At 41.2% G+C, this 25,071-nt stretch overlaps 1 protein-coding gene and 1 long non-coding RNA gene across 23 annotated transcripts in view; one reads left to right on the top strand and one right to left on the bottom strand.

Annotated features, from left to right (window-relative positions):
• Positions 1-25,071, top strand: part of celf6 (CUGBP Elav-like family member 6) — a 136,308-nt gene that overhangs the window by 12,498 nt on the left and 98,739 nt on the right. For all 22 annotated transcript variants that reach the window (XM_042400893.1, XM_042400199.1, XM_042399970.1 and 19 more), the window contains exon 2: positions 3,008-3,090. In XM_042400893.1, coding sequence (XP_042256827.1) covers positions 3,008-3,090 — 83 coding nt within the window. The remainder of the gene's footprint in view (positions 1-3,007; positions 3,091-25,071) is intronic.
• The window catches only part of LOC121889746, a 122,677-nt gene that overhangs the window by 11,102 nt on the left and 86,504 nt on the right, over positions 1-25,071 (bottom strand). The window lies entirely within an intron of this gene.

Below are 25,071 nucleotides of genomic sequence, written 5' to 3'. Positions count from 1 at the left end.
TATTTTCACCCCACTTAACCTCCTCATCACAGGAAGCCACCAGTCCTTCTGTTGAACTACCACCTAAGTTTACCCTTAATTTTAGAGCCTTGTCCATGTTCCCATTTTCCTCTTCTTCCCATCTTATTTCCGTCAGTCTTTAGAATATTTCAGTGATTCAAACTTTTAATCACATGAAGATCTTAAGTATCAGTACAAGAAAATCAATGTGAGGCATTAAAGAACAAAGAGTTTTTGCACATTTTAGCCATTTTACTAAAAATAATGTACCTTACGTTACTGTTAATGTGTCCTTCCTATCTTTGAGGCAGCCAGTTCTTTTTCAATACTTCCAGCACTTTAGGAAAATCAACTTGTAGAGACTTAAATCTTGCATCATTTGCTTAAGTTATGGTATTCATCACAGTGACAGGTAACATTTTTGTGTGGTGTCATTAAGTACGAACGTAATCCCATGCCAATTAGGTAATTTAAAATTTTAAGCTGACAGTGCTATCCTGTGACCAGCTGGTACATCCCTGTTACCTTCTCTCAAACGGCATCATTGTGCCTCTCCTCCAAGCTGAATGCTCATCTGTTCCACAACTGGCTTTCTCAATCACTAACTCCTTTGGGCTTAAGTTGTCCCCTGAGCCAACACTGTTGGAAATGAAGCTTTCCTAAAGCCCTGCCGAATTCCCACTGCTGTGAGGAAGCTGTGGCAGCCATGCAGATGGTCTGAATTTTAAAGGCTGCGCTGCACAAAGAGTTTAACAATACATTTGAACTGATATTTTTCTTTAAACAATAACTCATTGCTGTTAATCATGCTTCTGGAAAAACAGACTTGAGCTAGAAAAATTAAAATAGGTTAAAATAAAGCAAAAAAAAAAAAAAGAAATTTAAGAAAAAATCAAGTAAAAAAAGTTATTATGTTAAATTATCTTATCCAAAAGTAAGGCTTTTTATTGCCACACTTTTTTTTTTTTTAAATCTTTCATTAAAGAGCAGTCCAAGGCTACTTCCAAGGAGGGACAATAGTCAAACTTCATTTGTAAACTAAAAATCGCCATCACTGCTGCGTGAGAATATACACTGAATTTTAGTAGGGACTTTTTTTAATGACATTCGACAGTACATCACATGATGAAAGCTTGTCATGATGTATTCTCAACATCTGCAAATCAGTGAGGGAAATACCAAAAGAATGTGAGGGCAGTGGCAGAAACAGTGTCAGGAACAGACTACCATTCCCATAAGCCTTTGCTATAGGGCATGCCCCTCGGGAGGCCTTGGCTCATGTCCCATAGTTCTGTAACGTCACAAAGGATGAAGAGTATTTCCCCAGGCTCCCAAACTTTTCCGTTTTGCTGTGTGGCATGATGTTTCATCAGTGTCATTAAGGTGATTTTTCCTCTTGAGTAACTGTCTAGTTGTGGAGGTGGGTGAAGGTTGTCGTGAGAGGGAGCTCTTTTGGCTGGGCGCCAGAGTGTGTTGCTCAGTTTCGGTGGTTGATGGGTGCTATGTGCTGCATGCTGGGTATCATCTCCTGTATGTGTGTGTATGTGTGTGTGTGTGTGTGTGTTTCTCTCTCTCCCCTCCCATGGGAATCCTTGGCAGCAGGTGTGACATGTAGTAATGGGAAATTATGCTGCACAGTGCAAAACCTCTTCTGAACGGGGTCACCCACTGTCAGCTCTGCCAAGCGCATAACAGAGCAACCACTCACCCTTTAATGAAAGCTGTCACATATTTGTTAGAGCCTTATTTATTGATGCTTATTCATTCTGTTTTCCTGAATTTTCCAACTTTAGGAAAAGTCTCCAGAGATGTGTGAGGGTACAGTTTGAGAGGTTTTTAATGACTCAGCTGCTAAAAAAAAATCTGCATACTGTTTGACTTTTTCCTCCTGTGCTCGGTTCAATAATTATGAAAGTGATCGTTCATCAGAAAGTAGTATGCATATTTTTTTAGTAACTGAAACAAAAAAAAATCACCCAATCTGGGGTGACTAAGCATTTTCCATCACCACTCTGTCAAACTTTACCCCCAGGAACACACCAGTTTGTACATCCGTATGATGAATATTTTGTTGTTTTATTTTGCTTTGTCTATTTTACTATATCAAACTGAATGGAAGAAATGACAGAATTAGATAACAACAACAAAAAAATGTAACCTGTGTGGTAAACAGTTTATTCTGATAAACAGTGGAGATATACATGAGTTCAGTAAATCTGATCTGAACGGGCTGTCATATTTTGAATAAGAAAAAAATGGTTTAAAATTTTAATCTTATTTCTCAACCAGCATGTTATTTTCTCTGGGGGTATGGAGCTATTAACTTCAGAGAGACACATTCCAATTGTCAGCGGAGTGTATGAATTCCATTTTAATATAATTCATGTTTTTGGCAATAGCTTGTAAAACTCTAGTAAGTCTTATATTATGGCCATGCGTAGATTGGAATTACTTCAGTGAAATCACAAATCTCTGGGTCTATTTGGAGGGTTACAATGTAGGTTTTGGAAGTCGACAGAAGGAATGCTTAATCTTCTAATAAATATCGGAGGAGAGGTGTTAGGCTGGCTTCACATGGTGTGTTTAGAACGCGACTTGTTGGAGTTTCATTGTAGAGCTATCCAATGAAAATCAAGATCTACATGGGCTGATATTAAGATGATGGTGAAAGCTAGTTTATCTTTTTTTTACAACCAGTATTTTTACATTTTAGACATTGTCCTTAATGCATAATAAATGTTGAAATCCCTAGATCATCATAATGACATTAACATGACTTTATACTATAGGGAGTTTATGTCTGCGGTCTACTATAAAGTCTGTAAGACTGTTAAGTACCCTAAAAAGCACAACATACATTAAATGTACTTTTCCTCTAAAGATGGCCATAAATCTAATGTCACTGTAATTTTTGTCCCTCTTTTTCAATTATTAATGGTGGTATGTAGTAGTCAAGCTTTTTCTGGTTGAATAATCCTATCTTTCTCCTGTCTCCCTGACACTTTAGGATGTGCCTTTCTAACATACTGTGCCAGAGAGTCAGCACTGAAGGCCCAGAGCGCCCTCCATGAACAGAAGACTCTGCCAGGGGTAAGTGCCCCCGATCTGCCCTCTGTCATAGGCTAAAGCCCTTGGGGCAGCCAGGCTGGCATGGGAACCTACATTAACATAGGAATTATATCACATTCACACACACACATACACACACACGGAGGCACATGGGGACACGGCATACATTAAGACACACATTAAGACACTCAGACATGGAAACAGATGGAAGGGGTCTCTCATACTTTCTCCCTCTCAGTCTCTTTTTCTTGCTCACTCTCACACACATCCTTTCTCACTCACTCACCTACACGCACACACGGAGACATACTAAAAGAGTGTGAGTGGCCTATCTCACCTTGCAGTGTCTTATTACACTAATCACCCCGGCGGAGATATTTGATAAGCGCTCCTTCATAACAGCCTGTGCCGTCCTTCCCCTGTCCTCTCACAATATGGCTGCCGCAGACACTAATTGCCTTGAGGAATCCCACTCTCATTATCACATATAATCAAACAGTAAGTATAAACAATCATTTTTACCATGTATATCACCATCTGGTGTTTTTGTTTTAATTCTCTCTCCTTCCCCCCCCACCCCACGTCTTCTATCATATATCAGCCTTTGGCGGGCGGGTAACTTTTTCAATTAAAATAATGGCCTCTTCAAATGACACAGGTAAAACGTACCCCATAGTGGGCTCTTAAGCCCACCCAGGAGGAGACCCTCAATCTGGGATGAGTGTGAGCTTGTGGTGTCTATCTGTACTTGATGTGTGTGAGGGGGATTGACTTTCACATCAGGGGAATTATCGAGGTGTGATTGAATTATGCCCGCGGGTCCCTAAGAAGGAGAAGCTGCTCCAGAGCCCAAGCACCTCACAGCAACCCCCCCCCCCCCCCCCCCCCCCCCCCCCCCCCTCCCACCCCTTTCCCTTTCCCCACGTCCCAGGTTGGGGCTTTAATCAGAGCCTCAGGATATCCATCTCAATCTCCAGGGAGGGAGAGAGGTACGGAGAGACATAAGGCGATAGGATGGAAGAGACAGGAAGTAGGAGAGGAGGAAAGTATGGATAGAGAATGGCTTGGAAAGGGGGAGGGTGGTAGGGTCAGGGGTGGGTGATGGAGTTTTGGGCTTTATATGGTTCCTCACTGTTTGGTTAATCAGATGTTTGCACTTCACTGCCTATCATAGGTACTTTACTGAATATTAGGCACATCGGTACACTGCAGCGAAGAGTCCCCGGGAGAGAGGGCTCCCTGGCTTGTTACTGCCTCCCGCAGCTTCATAATGAGATGATTGTCATGATGGTCCTGGATAGGTGTTCCTGTCTTTATTGCCCTCATGAAGGGAAATTCTTGTTTGTCTTATATCCAGAAAGAGGTTAATGGCATGGCTCTGTGGGGTTTGGGTAAACATTTCCCCTGTACAGCTCACAGCGAGGGGTCAGTCCTGCAATCTCGGGCTGAGCACAGCCTGCATACAGAGGGCTAATAAAGCTGTTCTGTCTTTCTGTGTGTGTATGTGTGTGTGTTGATGCATGTATGAGACAGAGAGAAAGAGAAAACAAGGAGAGTTGGAGAGAGACTGAGACAGACAAAGACAGAGAGAGGTGACACTTTTGGACAAGCCTCATTGTCATTGTCATGGCCTGATGGTTTGAGATGTTCTGTCGTATAATGCTGCCATTTCAGTGGCTTCGCCACACAGCGCTGCCGGTATGATTGTGCAGTACAGTTGTGGCTGTGTGACTGTCAGGCAACCTAAATGCAAATTTTGTTTCAATGAGACATCTGGCATTTAAAAATATCATGTGTGTCTTTTACAAGAGGCAGGTGAAAAAAAAAAAAACATTTAAAATATCTGATGCTTTGTAAACTTTAGCAGAAAAGTAATATATTGGGCTAACAAAATAATACCAATGCTGCCTCAAAAATGAATTTGACATAAGTAAATTACATTTGCAACAGCATGTACACAGTCATGCCATATGAGGTTAAATTCAAATATATGTTGCTTTAGAAAAACTCTGCTAATTATTACACTAATTTATCATGTTCATGTATCATTTTCCCTATTTGTGGATGAGGCTACATTTAGAGATGGACAGTCATTTTGTCATGAGGCTTATATGGCCATGTATAATATGAGAGCACTTGAACACCTTGTGCTGTAAACACTGCTCACCTGTGATGTCTCTGTTTTCCAAGGTGCCTCTGTCTGGACTCTTAGAAAGATTAAAGAATGGTTTCATTAACACCAGGATAGAGTCAAAGTCCTTGTATGACATCCTCATTTACACCAATAAGTCAATGTACTTTTCTAGTAGAAACCTTCCACAAAGCTCTGGAGGACAGAGATGAAGGATTCCACTTTATTTATCCTGACTATAGCATTTTTAGGGTTTCTTCAAAGAGCACAAAGATGTAGCTGCTACTTGAAAATATTCCATCCAAAAAATCAAGAGGATGGGAAAAGTTTGCTAAATGCATATGAGTTTGATGAATTGTTGTCTTGGTGAGCAGTTGGCTTTGGTCTGCAACAGACAAAGCCAGAGCACTGCAGCCATGTATAACCTGTCCTTCTGACATCTGTCAATAGAAAAATAGTCTCACTAGAGAAGAGGTGGTAAGAGCTTCACAAATCTTATCCTTTTGCCAAAGTCCTATGTCTCCATTTTGTTGTTTTTCTGCTACATTAGGGTTTGCTGACGCGTGGCTGGTTGAGAGAAAGAGAAGACAGACAAAGATGAAGTACTATGATCATTTCTACAGCAAGAGGATGTCTTAGGTGTCATTCCTACAGGACACATATGTACTGTATATGGGCTGCATACAGCAAAGGCTGCCCTTCTTAGCCTAACAGGTTGGAGTGTTCACACAGGTGATGGGTGTGGTCAACCTTCTTCTCCCAGAAAACACTTTATACAGTATACTACTAAACTGCAACAACAGACATGTTTGATCCAATAGTAACATGTTAACATCTAAATAAATGCATCACTTCATTCATCCCAAAAATCTTCGCCTATTAACTTAACCACTGTATGCTAGTTAGTAGTGTAAGATCCCTTCCTAATGGGCTTCAATGTAAGTGATGGAGGACAAAATTCAGAGTCCTTGTTTTGTGCAGAAATGTACTCAAAAATGTATCTGAAGATAATATGAAGCTGTCCAAATTAGTCAAATAAAGTGGTTATCTTTCAAAGATTAAGCATTTTTAGTATAAAATTCCCTCTTTGTGTTTCCTTGTTGAGCTGCAGTGGAAGGATAATAAAAAAGGGGACATTTGTACTAAAAAGGCAGTAACTTTGTAAGATATCTACTTGATTTGACTTGGATGGGTGCCTCATATTAGTATTAGCTAAACGTTTGAATACATTTTTGCATGGAAGGAGGACTGTGGATTTTGTCCATCACTTACATTAAAAATGCATCAAAACAGGATCTTTAACAACCAGTATGAACAGGACAAATGACAGTAGCAAGCAAAGCCTGTTTCATTGGTCATTTGGGCACCTTACAGTTGTTTTAAGATAGACTTGAAAAATTGTGAACCTATCCTTTAATTTGAGGGTAAAAATGAGTAATTAACTTCTCTCCCAGTGTGTCTACCTGCATCAAAATGTGAATTACAATCAGTGATGCCCCATTTATTGATTGTAAATGGGGCATGGCTTCAGATGAAAAATAAGTTAACGTTGGCATTACTGATTCTGCCCTTAAAAAGTTAGGGTTACAATTTTACAATTTCAGAAATGTTTACTCTTGAAAAGTTCACTTGGTACAGATCTTTTCTTTAGTGTACTTTGTATTTTGGTCATACTGCTATATTTGTACTGGTGCCTCCTTCATGTAATACTTTCATAGTTACAAAATGTGTTTTCCTCACTTTTCCTGCACATTGCAGATATTTTCATATTAACACATTGCCTGCATTTCACAGTATTCTAGGATTCTACAGGCTTAACAGTGAGACAGAGAAGAGGCAGAGATATTTGTGTGTGTTCTCTCAGCAGGAAGCCACGACTCTTACATCATCCCCAGATTGGCTGTGAATCTTAAATTTTCTGTAATTCACTTTCCTTTATTTACTAAATCTTGTACTGTGTGTTCCGCATTTGAGTCACCACAGGGGAATTGAGTTCTATCTGTTGTGGCTGAAGCGAGCTTTGTTTACATTGTTTGATTAATTGCATGTAAAGAGCATAATGAGCTCTTGATGTCCTGTGCATTAGATCCTGCTGCTACAGTTTGTAAAGTAAATGTAATCAGAGATTCAGCCTCTTGCCCTTGGTAAGCTCATAGTACTGTTGTGTTTACGTGCACATTCAGCATATTCCCTAATGTAGGGCAGCATAGTACTATATGTGGACAGGTTAGGTCATGCCTGTGAATGATTTCTCCTAAAATCTCATTAATTCCTGATGTTAACACATAGACCTGGGCCAAATTGTAGTTTATGAAAAAAGCATTAACATTTGCTTTCTACATAAAGACAATTTGTGTAGATTCAGGTAAGTTGTTGATCACAGAAAAGTCCTGATGACTTAATACTTTTCTTTGATTGCCTATAAACTTTATGGCAGTCATATTTTGCATTACCATCTGGCAATAAAGACGGCAAGAAAATATAAATAATATTTGCTGTTGCAGCACTGAAATATTATTTACAACTGTTTGCCAAATAGCCTCCCAACATGCCGCTATTGGAGCCGCAAATCTTCAAATGAATCCTGCTCTCTCCTTTCAGGGCCACGTCGATTTCTCCTCTCAGGCCAATTAGCTCTTGGTGTTCGCATGTAACAAGCATGCTAATTGGGTGCTACTGAAGCCCAAAAGCCAATTAAAAAATTCTGGGAAAAAAAAGATCCAGCTTCTCTTTGTCTCTCTTCCTCTTCCTACCCTTCCCCAATGCCTTCTTCTACCTAATCATATCTCTACCACTTTCACTCCCTTTTTCCACACTTTCTCTTTGGAATGTGCTGAGTGTGGGATGGCACCGCAACCTTAGACTTGTCATTTACGTAGAGGTTTCTGTGTGGAAGGATACACTTTTCTTGGTTTCTGAGTAAGAGTACCAGCAGCACCTGACCTCTGTATTGATGACAAGGCAGCCAAGCAAAACAGTGAAGAAAATAGGAGAGAAAATGTTATCAACTCACACTTTTTGAAATGTTTTTCTTCAAATTTGAAAAGGTTTGCTCGAAGGCATCAGCTTTTACCAAAGCGAAAAGAGAAATGTTTGGGGTTTTTTTTTTATCTCACTTTTTATCTCTTCTTATTCTTTTGTGCATGAAAAGTGCAGAAAATTGAATTCAATATATGTCACACAAAAAATGGGTCAGGGGGAGATTGTGCAATACCAGTATTATGTGTCACTAAGCACACTGCCATAGAGCAGCGCATTCCTGTTCTTGACACCCTCTCCTCGCATCGCACCACAGATGCGGCCATATGTCTTCGTCTGTGCACGCTGGAAATACACAACCAGCATTATTCCCCTTGTCATTTTTATTCTCCAAAAATCACACACGTTTTAGATGAGCCGGTAGTGTGCAAGCAATAACCATAAAAGATTTTTAATTTGTGTATGCTCTCAAACAATTTGTTTTATTTTACTTTTTATTTAAAAAAAGACTTGCTCACTGAGGAGTGATGTCTTCAGTGACATCTCAGGGGAACTTTTAAGGTGGTAAAATTTGTAAGCTCACACATGCAGACACACACAAAAACAAATGCACTATTACTTCACTAAGACATATTAACCCCTTCCCCATCTAAAACATGCGTAATGAATATATTTAGTGGTAAAGACTGTGAGGAGGATTCCAGGTGAGAGTTGTTGCAGTGTCATGGCGTCTTATCAGAGGACATACTGAGCCACTCTCCAGCGGGTCCACTCCTGGACAGACATGCTGCAGTTTAAACTAATTACTCAGGCCACACAGGGCCTTTACCCATTCTTTTAAGGGACAAATTGCGTTCTGTTGCCGATCAATTTGTCCTCCGTGCCAGATTTGTCAACCTCCAGTGCCTGTGAACAGTTGCCATTATGAAGCAAAAAAAAAGGCAAAAAAAAAAGCCTGGGCACTGGACGTGAGACCTCTGCTAAGGCTCCCTGTGCTCTCCTCATCATCAATTACGTCTATATCATTTTCTTTCTGCTGCCCGCTTTAGAAAAGAAATTAAAAAGGGCCATTGTTTTTCTTATCCCCCTGGGATGAAAGCATTTACTACGCTGCTGCACTGTGCGCGGCCATACTGCCGATTAGGGAGTGAATGGAATCACAATCGAGGGATGCACTCGGCATTGTCCCCTATTATGTGGCTGGTGGCCCTGAATATTGTGCAAAAATTAATTTCGTTCCATCTGATGGGATTTTCAACCTTGGAGAGTGTGAAATGTTAATCCTGGCAGGCAGGCGGGTGGACATCGTGGAATGCCTGTTTTTTTTTTTTTTTTTACTGGATGTGGACAGGGCACAAACATAGTTGATTGTGAGAATGCCTTTAACCAGCCCATAAAGATGGCAGGCCAGGAGCGCTGGACAGATGAGCAGGAGAGATAGTGTTTTTAAAGGCCGCAGGGCAGGAGGAGTTTTGGTGGAGAGAGGATGGCAACAACCATGACCATTTGTCCTCTTGATCTTGAACATATACTGCAATACAGTATAACAGGCTGGTGCACAGGTTGTTCAGGTGAAAAATCCCAGCTTCTCAAGTTACTGAAAGAAAAGGACGCAAGTCATGAATTTTCCTCCAAAATGAGGATCCAGGATTTAAAGAGGAACATTCTATGCTTGCAAAAGACAGTGGAAGCTGGGTACCCGCTATCATTTATTACAAGTTTTTATTCTGTGCTAAAAAATTGTCTGAAAGGAGGAAGCTGAATCAGTATACCCACTCAAAATGACTGCTAGAACAAAATGAAGAACAGATTATCAAACTTTTTAAGATGATGAACAGACATCCTTGATTGAGAAAAATCAGAACATCTTTGCAGAGTATTGTTGCCTGTATTCTAGAAATATTGAATGATGAACCTCAAATGATTTTGGAAAGATGAGAGCTTCACTGGATGGGTTTCGTTTTAATATGTGTTGAAAGCTTGTAAGCTGAGCAGTTCTTTCACACCTTCCCACCACGTCAACACATTCACTATCTTTCCCCTCGCTGACAGGTGGAGTTGGACTCGTGGAGCCGTGCATGCTCTCCTGCGCTAATTTATCCACTTCTTTAGCTGTAATGAGGCAGAACTGGTAAATGTGGGGACAGCATTGTTAACATTGCTGCTTCACTGGGAAAGAGGAGAAGGCTGACAAATAGTGGAGAGGGATGGAAATGAGGCCTGGGTGCTGTCATACCATGAAGAATGATGCTTTTAGTCTTTTACCCAACTGGATCGCTGTCTCTTAGTTAGGCTGCACGCTGGAATATGACATTTCCGAAACCAATTAAACATCAAAGTCTCTGCCGCATCAAGATCGGGCTGTTTGGCAATAACCACAGGAAAGAAAAATCAAAAACAAACAAAAAACGAATATTTCAGGCTGGAATTTTTAAAATCTCATAATCATCAAAAATGTTGTGGATTTTGGTAATTAACGGGAAATTCCAGTATTTTTCAACCTGTACCCTATTTTCCCATCATTTTGGGTCTGAGTGACTAATGGGGAGAAAAGTTTTTGGAATGGGCCAGTATTGAGTGAGATAGCTTCAGCTGGCAGCCGTGAAACAGGCTGCAATGTAATCCTTGGGGGCAATTGTGCCCATCAAAGTACGTCCACTAAAAGTGCTTGTTTTTGCCACTGACAGGCTAAGATTATTATGATTAAGTGTCTCACAATGAAAGTAAACACAGAAACTAGCCACTTGTAGCAGCATTATGGATAACTGCATAGTGAACTACATCTAGCCAGTTTGCACGTCGGTTTGTTTACATCTGCGGCTGCGGATAGCTCAACATCTGTTCATGCTAGAGAAGTAAGTAAGTTTCCAAAATGCAAGGATAAACATTCTGTAATTCCTCACACAGTTATGTGTTGAAATCACATTTTTCTTACCATGTGGAGCTGAACATTTGGTCCAACCTGCTTTGCTCTTTTCATCCAGTTGATTCTGTGGCAGTGAAACAGTCTCCAGGACGACAATGTTGATAAAAGCTGTAAAACCATTTGTAGTAGTTACACAGCTGGGATTACTCTCATCCATGGACACTTCTAGATTTTTTGAGTCTGGCAGCAACAGATCCTACTCCGCAGTAAAAGTTTTCCTCTTCACTCATCAGGAGAGCAGTGACTGCAGGAACACCAGCACTTTTATCTCCTCTCTGTGTACTCCGGCTCAAATAAATATGGTTGGCCAGTCAAAGTGAAATGACTCATAATCGTCCTCATTATAGTCCACGGGATGATGTTTTTTCAGTTTCCTTACTGTCTAACCGCGGTGAAAGTCAGCCTCATACATGTAAACAAACCGGCGTGCATGGAGGAATATGTGGGTGGTTCAGCTAGACGGCAAGCTGCCCCAGATATAGATCTCTATGCAGTTATCCATAATGCTGCTACAAGCGGCTAGTTCCTGTATTTACTTTCATTGTGAGACACTTATAATAACAATCTAGCCTGTCAGTGGCAAAAACAAACACTTTTAGTGGACATACTTTGACAAGCGCAATTGCCCCCAAGGATTACATTGCAGCCTGTTTTGCGGCTGCTGGCTGAAGCGATCTTGCTCAATATTGGACCAGCTACAAAAATATTGAAAGGGTTAAAAATACTGGAATTTCCCTTTAACTTCCATTCCATTCATTTTGAGAATGAAATGGATCAAGGTGTAAATCTACTTTAAAATTGTGTGATATTCAAAAGATATCTCAGTCTAGTTTCAGACAGCATGATGTCTTAGTAGAAGCAGGTGTTGACACCCCACATTGAGTTGGTAGTAACAAAGAATCTATTGTCTTTTACTTAACAGACAGCTGCATTGAAAATTGAACATTTTAAAGTCTTTACGTTCTTTCTTATTCTTTACTTTATCGTTTTTTTTTCGTATTCCACTGCTATTGTTTCCTCTCCTCTCCTCTCCTCTCCCTGCCTCCGTGACAGGTAAGTTAGTAGCCTATCATTGCAATTCACATCTCATTCTGGCCATCACTGAAGACATCCAGGCAATCTGCACGTATCTGTTCAAAGACAAAACAAGAGGTAAAGAAAACATGATGTTGCTGAGTTCAGCAAATCACTCTGGCAGCCTGAGTTATCAAACACTGCAGTTAATCACACGTGGAAACCTTCACACTTAGTGACACACACAGAGGACCTCGAAGGCAGGTCTTAGGACTTAGGAAAAATATTTGATTGGATGTCTGACATTTTTTGGAGGGGACAGAGAGAGGTGGGTTGGGGGAGGAGAAAGACAGAGCCAAAGGAACAAGGAAAAGGGAGCAAAAGAGAACTGATGAGTCATGATGAGAGTGAGCATGAGAGGAGATGCATTCTTGCATAATTAACACTTGAGCATCACCAGGACAAACTCCTCCATCAGCGTGTCCAAAGGATTAACTACGCCACGCTCCTCTTATCTCCCCCATTTAGTTTAAGAAAGAAAATGACCTTGCGCTTGTTTACATGCTGATTAAAGACAGGAGGGAGAGAAGGAGACAGCGAAAAAGTCAAACTGTAATCAGAAGAGTTTGTTAAGTGTTAAGTATTTTTTGCTGGTGCATTCTCAGCAGATACAGTGAGCCCCAGCCAGACGGTGTCAACGCAAAAACAATCACTCGATGTAGCAGCTAACGAGCAATGAGTGGGCTGGGACAAAAAAGAATGTGTGTGTTTGTTTGTGAAGGTGGTGTGTGATAAAAAGTATGTTTAGTGTGTGGGTGGTTCCATTAGTTAGTCGGCCTGTTTTATTGCACTGGGAATAACGGCTGTTTCTGGGCTCCTATGAGTCAGTCTACATACTATACTATCTGTGTGTGTGTGTGTGTGTGTGTGTGTGTGCACGTGTGTATTGCATGTGTATGTGATGTGCATGTGAGTGCTCTTGTAATTGTTTTCCTGTACAAGCCAGTTTGAATTTTAGACCTTTGAAGTGAGGGCATTTGTGCAGAGTTATTTTGGCTTCTTGTAGACGGCAGTTTAGGTTTTTTTTGTTCTTTGGTTTGGGATTAAGGGAGTACTGACACACTATGTTTAGGACTCGGGTCTCTGTATTTCTATCTTATGTCAGTGGTTTTGCTGTTTCAATAGCTGCAGTTTGTACCTCTTTGTGCAGTAAAGCAATACAACCAGAGTGTCTACAAAACTATTAGCCTGTGAGACACAATAAAAAATGCAGCATAAGGGCCAATAGAGGGTGTCAATATTTTTTGACAATGATCATTTATGAATGATCATTGTCTGTGTAGTACTGCAAACTCTGATACACAGACACCGATTTGTATGTGTCTGTATGAGAAAGTTATTTGTGTATAAAGAAAAAAAAATAATGAAGCAGCATTATGAACATACAGTGAATTCTTACTCTAGTCCCCCCGCCACCCCCACCCACTCCATATGGGAACAATGTGAATTACAGTAATGGACTATTTACTTGATAGGAGCAAATACTGTATCAGCCACCATTTGTTTTACTATTTCACGCTTGAGTTCACTATGGACAAAATAAGAGAGACAAAAATATAAAGAAAAAATGCCTGATTTACTTTTATTGTTATGATGATGTGCAGTGACATATTTTGTGGTCAGCAACTGCTTTGGGAAAATTGTAAACAATCAAGTTATACATAAACACACATATTTATAGGACTCAATGAATTAATTAAACAAGAAATTGCAATTAAATAGCAAATTACTGTAAGTATTTGTCAGTGGTTTCATTCATTTTGTGACCAATGCAATAACTTTATCAGTATAAATGAAAAGATTTGCAAACATGATGAACAGAAAACAGAGAAAGGTTTTCAATTATTCCAGAAGTTATTACTAATTCTATAAATTACATTTACACTTAAAGATACACAGTATTTGTAATGTGAAGCCTTAGAAAAAAAGTGAAAAAAGACTATGTGGATCAGAAACTAAGACTAAGATTTAACCCTAGTAAATAAATTTCCATATGTCCTACTCACATCTCTTTACTTGGTAAACTAAGTTTTACATTTAATTTTAAATATAAATCATTATCATCGTCATTTATTTATTGAAATCCTCAGAAAAAAATATTGAGGGAGAACCCTCATTTACAATGGTGCTGATGTACAGACATACGATAAGAGCAGACACAACTAAAATCACCAAAAAAAGCTATAGGAGGTAGCAATAAAGGAATAATACATAGTTATATCAATTAAATAAAACAATGTAAAATTAAAAATGTTAAAAGGTAAAAGTGCAGGAATAATGGCCACACATATAACATTTTCTCATCATCAACAGAAAGGTAGTGAGAAAGAAGGAAAATGAAGGAGAAAAAGATGGTGATACAGAGGAGCGGAAGGTGAAATGAGGGTGCACAGGCCCCCGCTAGTTTCCGTTCAGTCAAGCTCGCCACTGCAGAGGAAGGCTCTGACAGTGAGATGTCAGAAATAGCACCAAGGCTAACACCTCACCTCTTGCTTATTAATGCATTGCTCTCATAGCCACCTCTCTATCACACACACACACAAACACACCACAGTCACACAAACAATGCAACACACATACAAAGTTCGCACAGCTCAGTCCCTTGTACACTAGGCTGGAGAGCACACATCTCACCCAAATACACACACGCACACCTGTGCAGAGACACACACACACTACATTGTCAGATCAATATTGCATTACTGCGGTATGTTCTCCTCTGAGAGGTTACAGTGATAGGTGAGGGGTGTGGGTAAAACCTTCTCTTCTGTCTGTACAGTGGCCAGGCACACGGGGCAGATCTGAGGAGACTTCACAGCTCTGACAGCCAGTTTCACCTCCTGGCTTTATCGCTGTCGCTCTCCAGCCTCATCCAAGGCTCTACCTCGGGCCTATGATCATCTATAGAGCCTGTGTGCAGTGTACAAAGTGTGTGTGACTGTGTGTGTGTGCATGCTTGTGTACTGAGGTATGTTTGTGTGTTGGAATGTCAGCAATATATTCTCATGGCTGTTAACTCTACTGTAGCTCCTACGTGTCCTAAGACAATTTTTCATACAATTTCCTACGAAAACTATGAAAGCCCCGTTGTTCATTAGATGACTATAACTTTGTATTTTCTTCAAATAGTTGTATTCAACTGTAAAGTTGTCATGGTTTTGCTTATTTTTTAAGTAAAAACTTCCCCGAGGCCACCAAACTGCCTCTTTTCAAACATATTAGATGACAAATTACATTTCCTGTTTTGTACAAATCAGTTCCAATTTCCTGAGATTATGCTGATGTGTGTGCAGGGGTAAGTTTGTGTGCGCGCATGTGTGTGGATATTTATGCATGCCCGTTTAGGTTTGTGTGTGTGGACGAAGGGAGTGGAGTCCTTGGTGCCGACTGAAGCTCCAGCTTTTCCATTTAAACTGTATCATTAAAACAGGCAGAGAGGCGAGGGAGACGGCCCCTCCACACCTCATAAAGTGTGAGTGCCATGCCAGCCGAAGTGCCACGCTCTGCTGCGTTTACGGCGTTTACACACCTTGTCCTCTCTCTCTCTCTCTCTCTCAAATAGCTTTCATGGCTATCTGTTTATATGATATTACTCACTCTCTGCTTTCCTACTTTTCTGGTTTGCCCCTGCTAAGTATTGACTGGTATTTCAACTGCCCCCTTTAGATTCCTCCCTCTTTTTTTTCTGTCAAATTTCTCCAACAAGGAGTTGGAGCGTAACATTGAAAGGGTATAATCAATGGAAAAGCACCACTTAGGGAGCCCATTTGATGCATACTGTAGGGCAGAGTTGATTCAAGGGTGTAGATTGAGTCAAGCCTCATTTCGTATCCTCCCCAATTAGTCATCCAGCTTGTGCCCTCTATAACCCCCTTTTCTCGAGAAGCACTGGCCCAGACTAAACTATGGATGAGTTTTTTTTACCCTCTCAATCCCAGAGCTTTTTCTGCAATAAGATAGAGACATATCCTTTTTTCTTTCTCCCCTCCCTCCCTTTCCTCCTGCTTCTCACCTTTGCTGGGATAAGCTGAGGCAGACCCCTCTCTCACCTAACCTCTACATTTCCTTTTCCACCTCCTCTTTCACTCCCTCACACCTACACCTCTCCAACTTTTCCACCCGTCCGCCCATTTTCCCTCCACCATAAATCTCTACCCAAATCCTACTTAAACCCGCATCAGCAGCTGTCCTTAAAACTCCATTATCTACAATTACTTCAGCATTAGGGAGCCAGAGCACACCTGCCCCTACATAAAAGTGCCCTCGCCTGAAAATATTAAACCTGCCCAAAAGGGATTTGTGCTATTTCATTTTTTCCCCCCTTTTGTTGTACCTGTAGTGCGGTTGCCCTCATGGCGAGGCTTGTGAACCAAAAATGCCGGCAGTCTGGATTAGTGCTCCTGATTAGTGGGTGGGTGTGTGACTGTGGGCTGGTTGCACAGTATTTAGATGGGTGGGTTTCCCAGCGTGATCACAGGTGGGAGGTCGCTGGCCCTGCCTGTTTGGAGGAGAGTGCTGATGGGCTGGAGTGTGTGTGTTCATTTGCATGTCTGTTTGATAGGAAATGGGGTGTGGGTATAATGCATATGACTACACCAGACTGTACTCTTGAGAAAAAGAAGAAGATTAGTCGTTTCAGAAAATGCCCAAAAACAACATGAGTAAATGTTCAAGTGACACAGACCCATAGTGACTGTTGCAATTACAACTCTTGCATGCTGGAATCAAAGGAGGAAGCAATGTGACATTATTATAGAGCAACAAAATGTCAGACTTTAACATGAGTGACGGCAGTTCATTTCATGTTTCCTACCAGCAGCTATCGTTGTTGTTTTTTTTCTTTTAAATTATGACCGTGGTTATTCTCTAACTATAACCCTAGTTGTTATTATTGTAACCATGATGATGAAGGTGCCCTAAGCTTAACCGAGTACTTATTTTAACCCAAACCATGATATTCTAACCTTAAGAAAACCCTTTTTTTTCAGTGTTCACATTATATGATATTGGCCCAGTGATGACACCCATTTTTGTATACAAACTTGCCCCTGCTGTATAAGCAGGATATAATACTGATGTGATTACATTACTTTGTTTAATTATGAGAAAATTAAAGAAACTATTTTCCCCAGTGATGATACAAAATATGTACTATATGCAGTGATTGCAAGAGACCTACAGTACTTGTGGCTGCAGTGCTAAATACGTCTGAACTATTGCTGTGATTTTAGCTCCATTCCCTTGAGGAAAATTATATTCAAAATTAAATTTCACCCTTGTTTTTGCAATGAGCAGGTACACAAACTGATCCGCTAATTATAGCTGGTAAAGACACAGAGTTTAGTGGTCAAATGTGCTAATCATGGCTCTGGCAAAGGCTATAACATTCAAGTGCAAGACAGACGCCAGAGGAATAATTGAATCAGGGGGAACTTACACAAAAGATAACAGTTGATGGATCTAATAATGGCACAAACGTTTGCATGTGTAGTGGCTGGGGGGCTGCATGGGGCGCAGCAGTGTTGGTAATTGACATATAGGGAGGCTGGTCGTCGGAGGCGAGGGGAGGAGGGTGGGGGGGGTCGAGCGGACTCAGCTGTAGGTAGCCTGATCTGCTCTGATTGACAGTGATGGCAGATAAGGTGCTTGTGGAGAAGGGAATGTGAGCAGAGCTGCAGGCAAAGATAAGGGCCAAGATTAGCACCCTGCCACGTCACACGCAGAGAGACAGAGAGGCAGAGAGGCAGAGAGGAAGAGTCCAGCAGAGAGTGAAAGATTGAGATGTTGACGCAGAAAGGTATTGGCTACAGTGAGTACAATGGGCAACCAAGAGTAAAGACTGAGTTTATTGTATGTATGTGTCTGAATGAGGACTGTGTGTGTGTGTACGCGTGTATGTGTGTGTGCTATTGTTCATCAGACCATGTCCCAGGTAGCACGCACACACCCTGTTGAGTGGAGGCAGCCCAGTTGGAGGGGCTTCAAGGAGGAGGGCAACTAATCAGCTCATAATCCAAGCGGCTGGCGTTTCCAGGGCAACGCTGCTGTACATTCATGCGTAACAAACAGATACACTCTCTCCTTTATTTCTGTCTCTCTCTTTATGATTCTTTCCCACCTCTTTCTGGTTCCCTTTTGCTCTCTCTCTCACCCTGTTTCTCTTTCTCTCCTCCTAGGCCCTGTCCTGTCAACAAATCCCTATTTTCACCTCTAATTCTTTCCCTCCCCTCTCTTTCTTAATGTCTCTTTCTCACTATTTTCTTTTTTCTTTCTCCTCTCCTGTAAACACAGACCCCCATCTTGCCCTCTCACTTTCTTCCCCTGCCTTTATCCCTTCCCAATTTTCTCCTGAACCCATCAAAATAGGCTCATATATCTCTCTCTCCTCCTAATTTTCTTTCTCTTTTCCCCTTCCCTGTCCACATAACACCTATCAATTTTCCTTCTTCCTTTCTGTCTTTCACTCTTTCTTCTTATATTCCTGTGCTGAATGTTCTCTCTTCTATCACCTTAATGTTCTGTCCCTCTCTCCTTTCCAACCGTAAACACAGAGCCCATCTTCCCTCTCTTTCTGCTTCCCACTTTTTAATTTCCTTTTTCTCCCCCTCCTTTCGCCTCTATTTTTATTTTCTCTCTCCCTCCCTTTTTCCTGTAAACACTCTTTGTCTTCACCCCTCCTCCCTCCCCTCATGCCAGGGGGTCCAGGGTTGTATTTGTGCAGTGATGTTGGAGGCCTTGATGATCACTCTCTAGGAGATGATTATGTGGTCAGGGCCCTGCAGCCTCCTCTCCTGCCCCGCACTGCTGGAGCTCTGCTCTGCTCCTGTGTGTCTCAGTGTGTGTGTGTGCATGCATGGAAATGCACACTATGTGGATATAAAATAATTTGCCTGTTTGCGTATGTGTGTGCACATTTGTGCTTGCATGTACCGTATGTCTTCCTCTCATTAATCCATTAATATAGGCTGCTAATAAATATGCATATAAAGACTTTTGTAATACTTGCCGTGAAAAAAAAATACATCGCCTTCAAGCAAATATTTAAAGAATGCATGCATATTTTATGTATTAAATACATTTCATTTCATAGTTTGGGGATTTAAATATTGATGAAAGGTGCTCATTTAGTACATCATTTTCTGAATAAGCTTTTGCTATGATGAACAAGTCCCAGTCGCCGGTGTGTGTACAGCCTCCCTCTCTCTTTGTCTAAGTCTGTCTTTCCCCACCGTATGTCTGCAAAGGAGCTGAGCGCTCCTCTGGAACAGTGATGTAAATAACACATAACTGTAAATAAACAACACATCAACTGTAGCACTTGCTAGCTTTGTTTACTCCCTGACTCCCATATTTTTCTCTATCTCTCTCTTCTCCTTCTCCTGACCTCTGTCTGTTTTTCTCCCTCTCTTCTTCAGTCTCCCTTCAAACTGCCGAGCCCCACCCAGCAAACACAGATGCCCAGCGCCCCTGGCATTTTGACTAGCTGCTATATTTTTTTTTACCAGACCACGCTGTCTGATTACTCTGGTGCAAAGTGAAAGAAGTGTTGGTCATGGTGTTCCAGCCAGCCAACTCACTCGCTATCTCTCTCACTCACTGTCGGAGCAATAGCCTGACTGCACTCATCACTTTCACCTAGGAGCACAAGCAGAGGTTGGGCTGTGCCTCCATGCCACAGAGACAATCGATTGCTTTCATAAAATAAAATGGTGGACATGAAAGGAGCTTGATAAATGGCGGGCTATTTGGACCTAATTGCAACCCTTTAAAATGTCTTAGTGATGATTTGAGCAAGCTTCGACTGAAGTTACTGAGATCAAAGTGAAGAGAGAAAGATTAAAACGCACTGGCTGGCTGCATCTTAACTGCATGTCTCCGACTCGTGACCCCACATGGCCTCCCGTCAGAGGAACGGCCGATATTCTGCACCTTACAGCCAAATAAATCAAAGTCTCCACAGAAAGCTGTCTTATCATGAGTTACGCCAGTTCCTGGATCCTGTTGCAGTTAATCATCATCCCTCAACCTCAGCCTCATTATGGCTTACTAGCTCTGAATAAACATAGAAGGATGGTAGTCGAAGAAAATGTGAGAGTCGGGTGTAGGAAGCTCACGCACAGCACACACACACATTTACACACTAATTGCAAATCAGCAGTCAAAAGGACTGATGACAGTCAAAGGAAATCTTATAGCTGTCGGACATGCAAGCTACAAACACATACACTCCAAGCCAAGGGAACTAATATTAATAAAGACAGATGACAGTCAAACAATGGGAGTATCACTGGTAGAGTGAAGCAGGGGGTAGCAAGACGTGAGGGTGTGTGTATGTGTATGTGTGTGGGGTGATAGAGATAAATGGGGTTAGATCAGAAGGAGCCATTAGGACGATGGAGGGGAGAAAAGACAGTGAGGGGGGAGGAAAGAGGAGAGCCGGGAGCCGGTGCTGGTCTGCCCGGCATCCCCTGAGCCGACTCGGAGACGATGTTTAATCAGGCCTGTGAACCTACGAGACTGAGGTCACCACGGCACACTCATTAGGCCTGATGGGAGCACTGTACCACGACAGATGAGTGCAATCTTTACTCTGTTCATCCATCTCTCAAAACACACACATATAATCACCTCACACCTCCTCACGCAACCCCAACCCCCCCATCTGTGCCCCAAACGCCTCATCACTTCGTTCTATTATTTGTGTGTGTGCACGAATATATACACATACTTACACATTACATGCAAACCAGCAGACGTACGTACACACACACACACACACACTGGCTTGGCCTCCTCTTTGTGGCTTTGGCTGACACACTGTATATAAGCAATAGTTGGGCGAATGCCAGGGATCTCCTGGAAAGATGAGCCTCACAATTGATAAAGTGGACAAAAGGAAAGGACTCCGTAATCGATGGCAGAAGGCTTGTAGGAACAAATAAATACAAGGCTCCAAATGTACCATCGGATTAATAGCAGTCACTTGTCCAAAAGCTTCATTTGGCACAGCTCTCCGTTAAATGCATTCATAAAAGCTAAATGCAATGTTTAATCAATATGGCCTAGCACCTGGAAATGACGATTACTCCTCTTGGACCAAACAGGTTGGAATCGGGGGAGTTGAGGATGTTTGCTGAAGCTAAGCACACAGTCCTGTATGCTTCCCCCACCTACAGTAAGGAGCAGAGATTTATTACCATGCAAATGACAACCCACAGCTCATGCCAAGGAGTTAATTACATGCCAGCCTATCAGAGGAGTAACATGACAAAATAGATTTGGCATTGGCAGATTAGGATGGAATCAAGAGGAATAAGAGAGAGAGAGAGAGAAAAAAGTGTTTGCACTGCATCAACTGGGAATATTCTGGTAATGGTCACAAACATTGCCTGGACACACACACAGACACACAAATACACATCAGACAGGTTAGCCTGCAGTATTCGTATTGCATCCAGTGTTACAAAGAAATTTGAGTATATCGTCTGTGTTTTATTGCCTCTCCCTCACTTCACCAGCCCACCAGTTGGAAATATCCAAACTGTTTATATTACAGCACTTCTTTTGCTGAATGTTGGTTATTGAAACTGGCAAGGATGAGAACTGTCAATATAATGAGACAATATTCACATCCCGTGCACTCAGTATACAATACAGAGAAAACAGGGTTGCATAGACATCCAAGAGCAAACAAGAGTTTCATAGCCATTGTGCAAAGGGAAACTTGCAAAAGAAAAGAGGGAACAAAGCATACTTTATATATTTCTTATGGGAAGCGCAGAGAATGTCCTATAAATCCTTATCGTGACAGCCATGTAAATATTTATATTCACAAGCCAGACTGAGACTAACAGCAGAGGACATTGTGACTGGGGAACTGGGAATGTAGCCCTACGCTGCTCAGCACGTTAACTCAATATTCATCTTCCTCCCTTGCTCTATTTCTCCCAGTATTATCCCTGGTGCAGACCACACATGTATATTCATTACTGACCTCTGACTGTCTCGTGGAAGCCGCGAGCCCCGGAGGCCAGTGTGACGGCACTGTGAAGTCCGTCACGAACGCACGACGGCGGCTTCATGAGAAGCTTTTGTGTGTGGCAAAAATAAGAGGTAATGAATGCAGACGTAAGTGCGGCCTGTCTGGAACGGTCATTTGTATCTTTGTTTGCCTCACTGTATTTCTGCCAGCTCTCTTTAGGGTGACTTGTGTTGGGGGAGAACGGAGGAGGAGGTGACAACATGGGAAAGGACATGACTTGGTAGGCTGCTGGGGATGCTTGGGGGGGATTTGCCAGTGGAAACTCTGGGTGACGGGTGGGTGGTGCCTCTTGGGCTAAAGAGAGGGTGGCAGTTGGTGTCAAAGCCACTTTTTTCCTCCTTTGTTTCAGAATGTACTAATTGGTATCCTTGAGATGACATGTGAAGCTAAAAAAAATCTTTATATATATATATATACTTTATATATATTAATTTTTATAAATAATGTATAATTTACATACAGTTGTAATGGTGTTAATGTAATCTGAGAAAGACAGTTGGAGGGATTTTAATACTCAATATCTGTCCTGTGCCTGTCTTTGCAAGTGAGTGTATCTAATGCATCAGTGCATTTGCATACAATTTTTACTGCATGTGTAGATAATAATGCCAATATGAAACTTAATTTTCAGCACCAATATCAAAACAATATTTTTTGATACATCACGTTGAGGAAAAGACGGTTTTGGTTTTTTTTCTACAAAACCCTTTTCTATTTAACATGTTTTCAGTGCTGAAAACACATTTCAGTTGGGTCTCAAAAAGTATTAGTAAGTGTCTGTCCTGGAAGAGGGATCATTCCTCTATTGTTCTTCCTGGGGTTTCTTCCATTTTTTTCTTTGTTAAAGGGGTATTTTAGGTTTTACATTTAGTTTTTAATCATTTGAATTGAGGGTCTAAGGACAGAGGATGTTGTATTGCTGCACAGATTGTAAAGCCCCCTGAGGCAAATTTGTGATTTGTGATATTGAGCTATGCAAATAAAATTGACTTGATTTGATATTTAGCCCTATTTATATATATTTGTATGTGTGTGTGTGTGTGTGTGTGTCGTGTGAGAATTAATTTTTCATTGCAGGGGCAGGAATTTTGAAAACAATCCAGTACATATCTGTGTGTTATCTGAGTGTTGTGTGTGTTTGTGTTTGTGTTTGTATTTGTGTGTGTGTGTGTGTGTGTGTGTGTGTGTGTGTGTGTGTATGTTTGGGAGATGAGGGGACTGTTCTGGCCGCTGGGAGACAGGGGGTCTAACGAGGATGTATGGGTGTTTCAACATCCATCTGCAGACATTTTTCTACCGTCATTCACTCCTTCTGTCTCCACACAGCACACCTCATCCCACACACACACACACACACACACACACACACACACACACACACACACACACACACACACACACACACACACACACACACACACACTCCAACAACAACCCTCCTTGTGCCATTACGTCCACTATTACAGCATTCGCCTAGAGCTGACAAATCAGAGGCGTGCTTGGAATCCAGAGCTTCAGTGGCCCGAGACTTGTCTTAGCCGCTGTAATGGAGGTAAAACCTTTATCTGTCTTCTTAGCGATGTGGGTCCTATCTCTGCTGTACCTTAGGGTTATTTAGATCCACTTTGGCTTCAACTATCAAAGCATAGGAAAGGTCTTATTATCATCTAATTTCCTTGTGCAGCTGATTAATTAGTTGATTTGAATTAGTTTAATTTCCATTTAATTGAGTGGAAATGTATATAATGCTTGAGCTCTGTCCTTAGGTATAATTCTCAGTACATATTATAATAGTGAGTGATAAGAGGGTAGACACGTACAGTCAAAAATAATAAAAGGTGTCTTTAAATACATTTTATGGACTCTTGCAAAACAAGTGCTTCAGAGTACAACAGAATTAGAATTCCCTCCCTACAGGTTCTACTTATTTTTTTGGAGTGCCTGGGTTTCCTAACGTTTACATAGTCCAGGCCGGCATTTAATTGGTATTTGTTAAGTACTGAAGATGTTACATTTTACAAATGATGTACTTCTTAAGGGAAATCAAATCAGTGATTGACAGACTATTTATGGTGAGATGATTATAATCCCCATACATGCAATATATTACTTTCAGAGCTTGTGGTATGAGCAGGAATATACAGTTTGCATTTATGTGCAGTTTTTGATGCTTGTGAGCACTTGTTGGATTAGCCCTGAATTGGAACAGCTGTACAATACCACCCCCTCAATGTGCAGCATATTTTTTACAAGTGCCAAAATGATTTAGATGCATCCACATCCTTAAACTGTTTTAAAATAATCATGATCATGCAGATTTTTTTTTTTTTTTTTTAGAGGCTTTTTTTTCACACGTCTGTGAATCTACTTTTGTACATATAGTGCCATTTCTAAATTAGGTAGGAACAACACTTGGCAGTTGATCCTGTTCTCTCATTTTACCCACAGAGTTAAATAGGAAAATTAGAGCGGAGTGCAAACTGTTTCAGTCATGCGTGTCAGTGTTTGAGCAGGTTCCTGGTGTTTTAAGGCAGGTTTGACAGCTCAGACACTTGTTGATTTGCATTCATTTAGTCAACTGTGGAGTTGTTTCCAATGCAGCAAGGACTGATTTGGAAAAGTGGAACAGGAGCTTGATTCTCATTAGGGCTGGGTATCAGTGCTCAATACTTTTAAGGTATAAACTGAAATAACCGAGTACTAGTAAGTAGTATCAAAACTTCTCCAGTCAAACGATACCTGCATTCAATCCTTTTTATACCCAGATCTAGATAAAAATGACTATTTGTATGGCTCTGCTTGCAGCAAATCACTGCAAGTGTTCCTGGATTTAATGTGACGTATGCTTGG

The sequence above is a fragment of the Thunnus maccoyii genome, chromosome 1 (assembly GCF_910596095.1).
Source record: "Thunnus maccoyii chromosome 1, fThuMac1.1, whole genome shotgun sequence".
NCBI classification, from domain to species: Eukaryota; Metazoa; Chordata; class Actinopteri; order Scombriformes; family Scombridae; genus Thunnus; species Thunnus maccoyii.
This window is presented reverse-complemented; position numbering and strand designations above follow the sequence as displayed.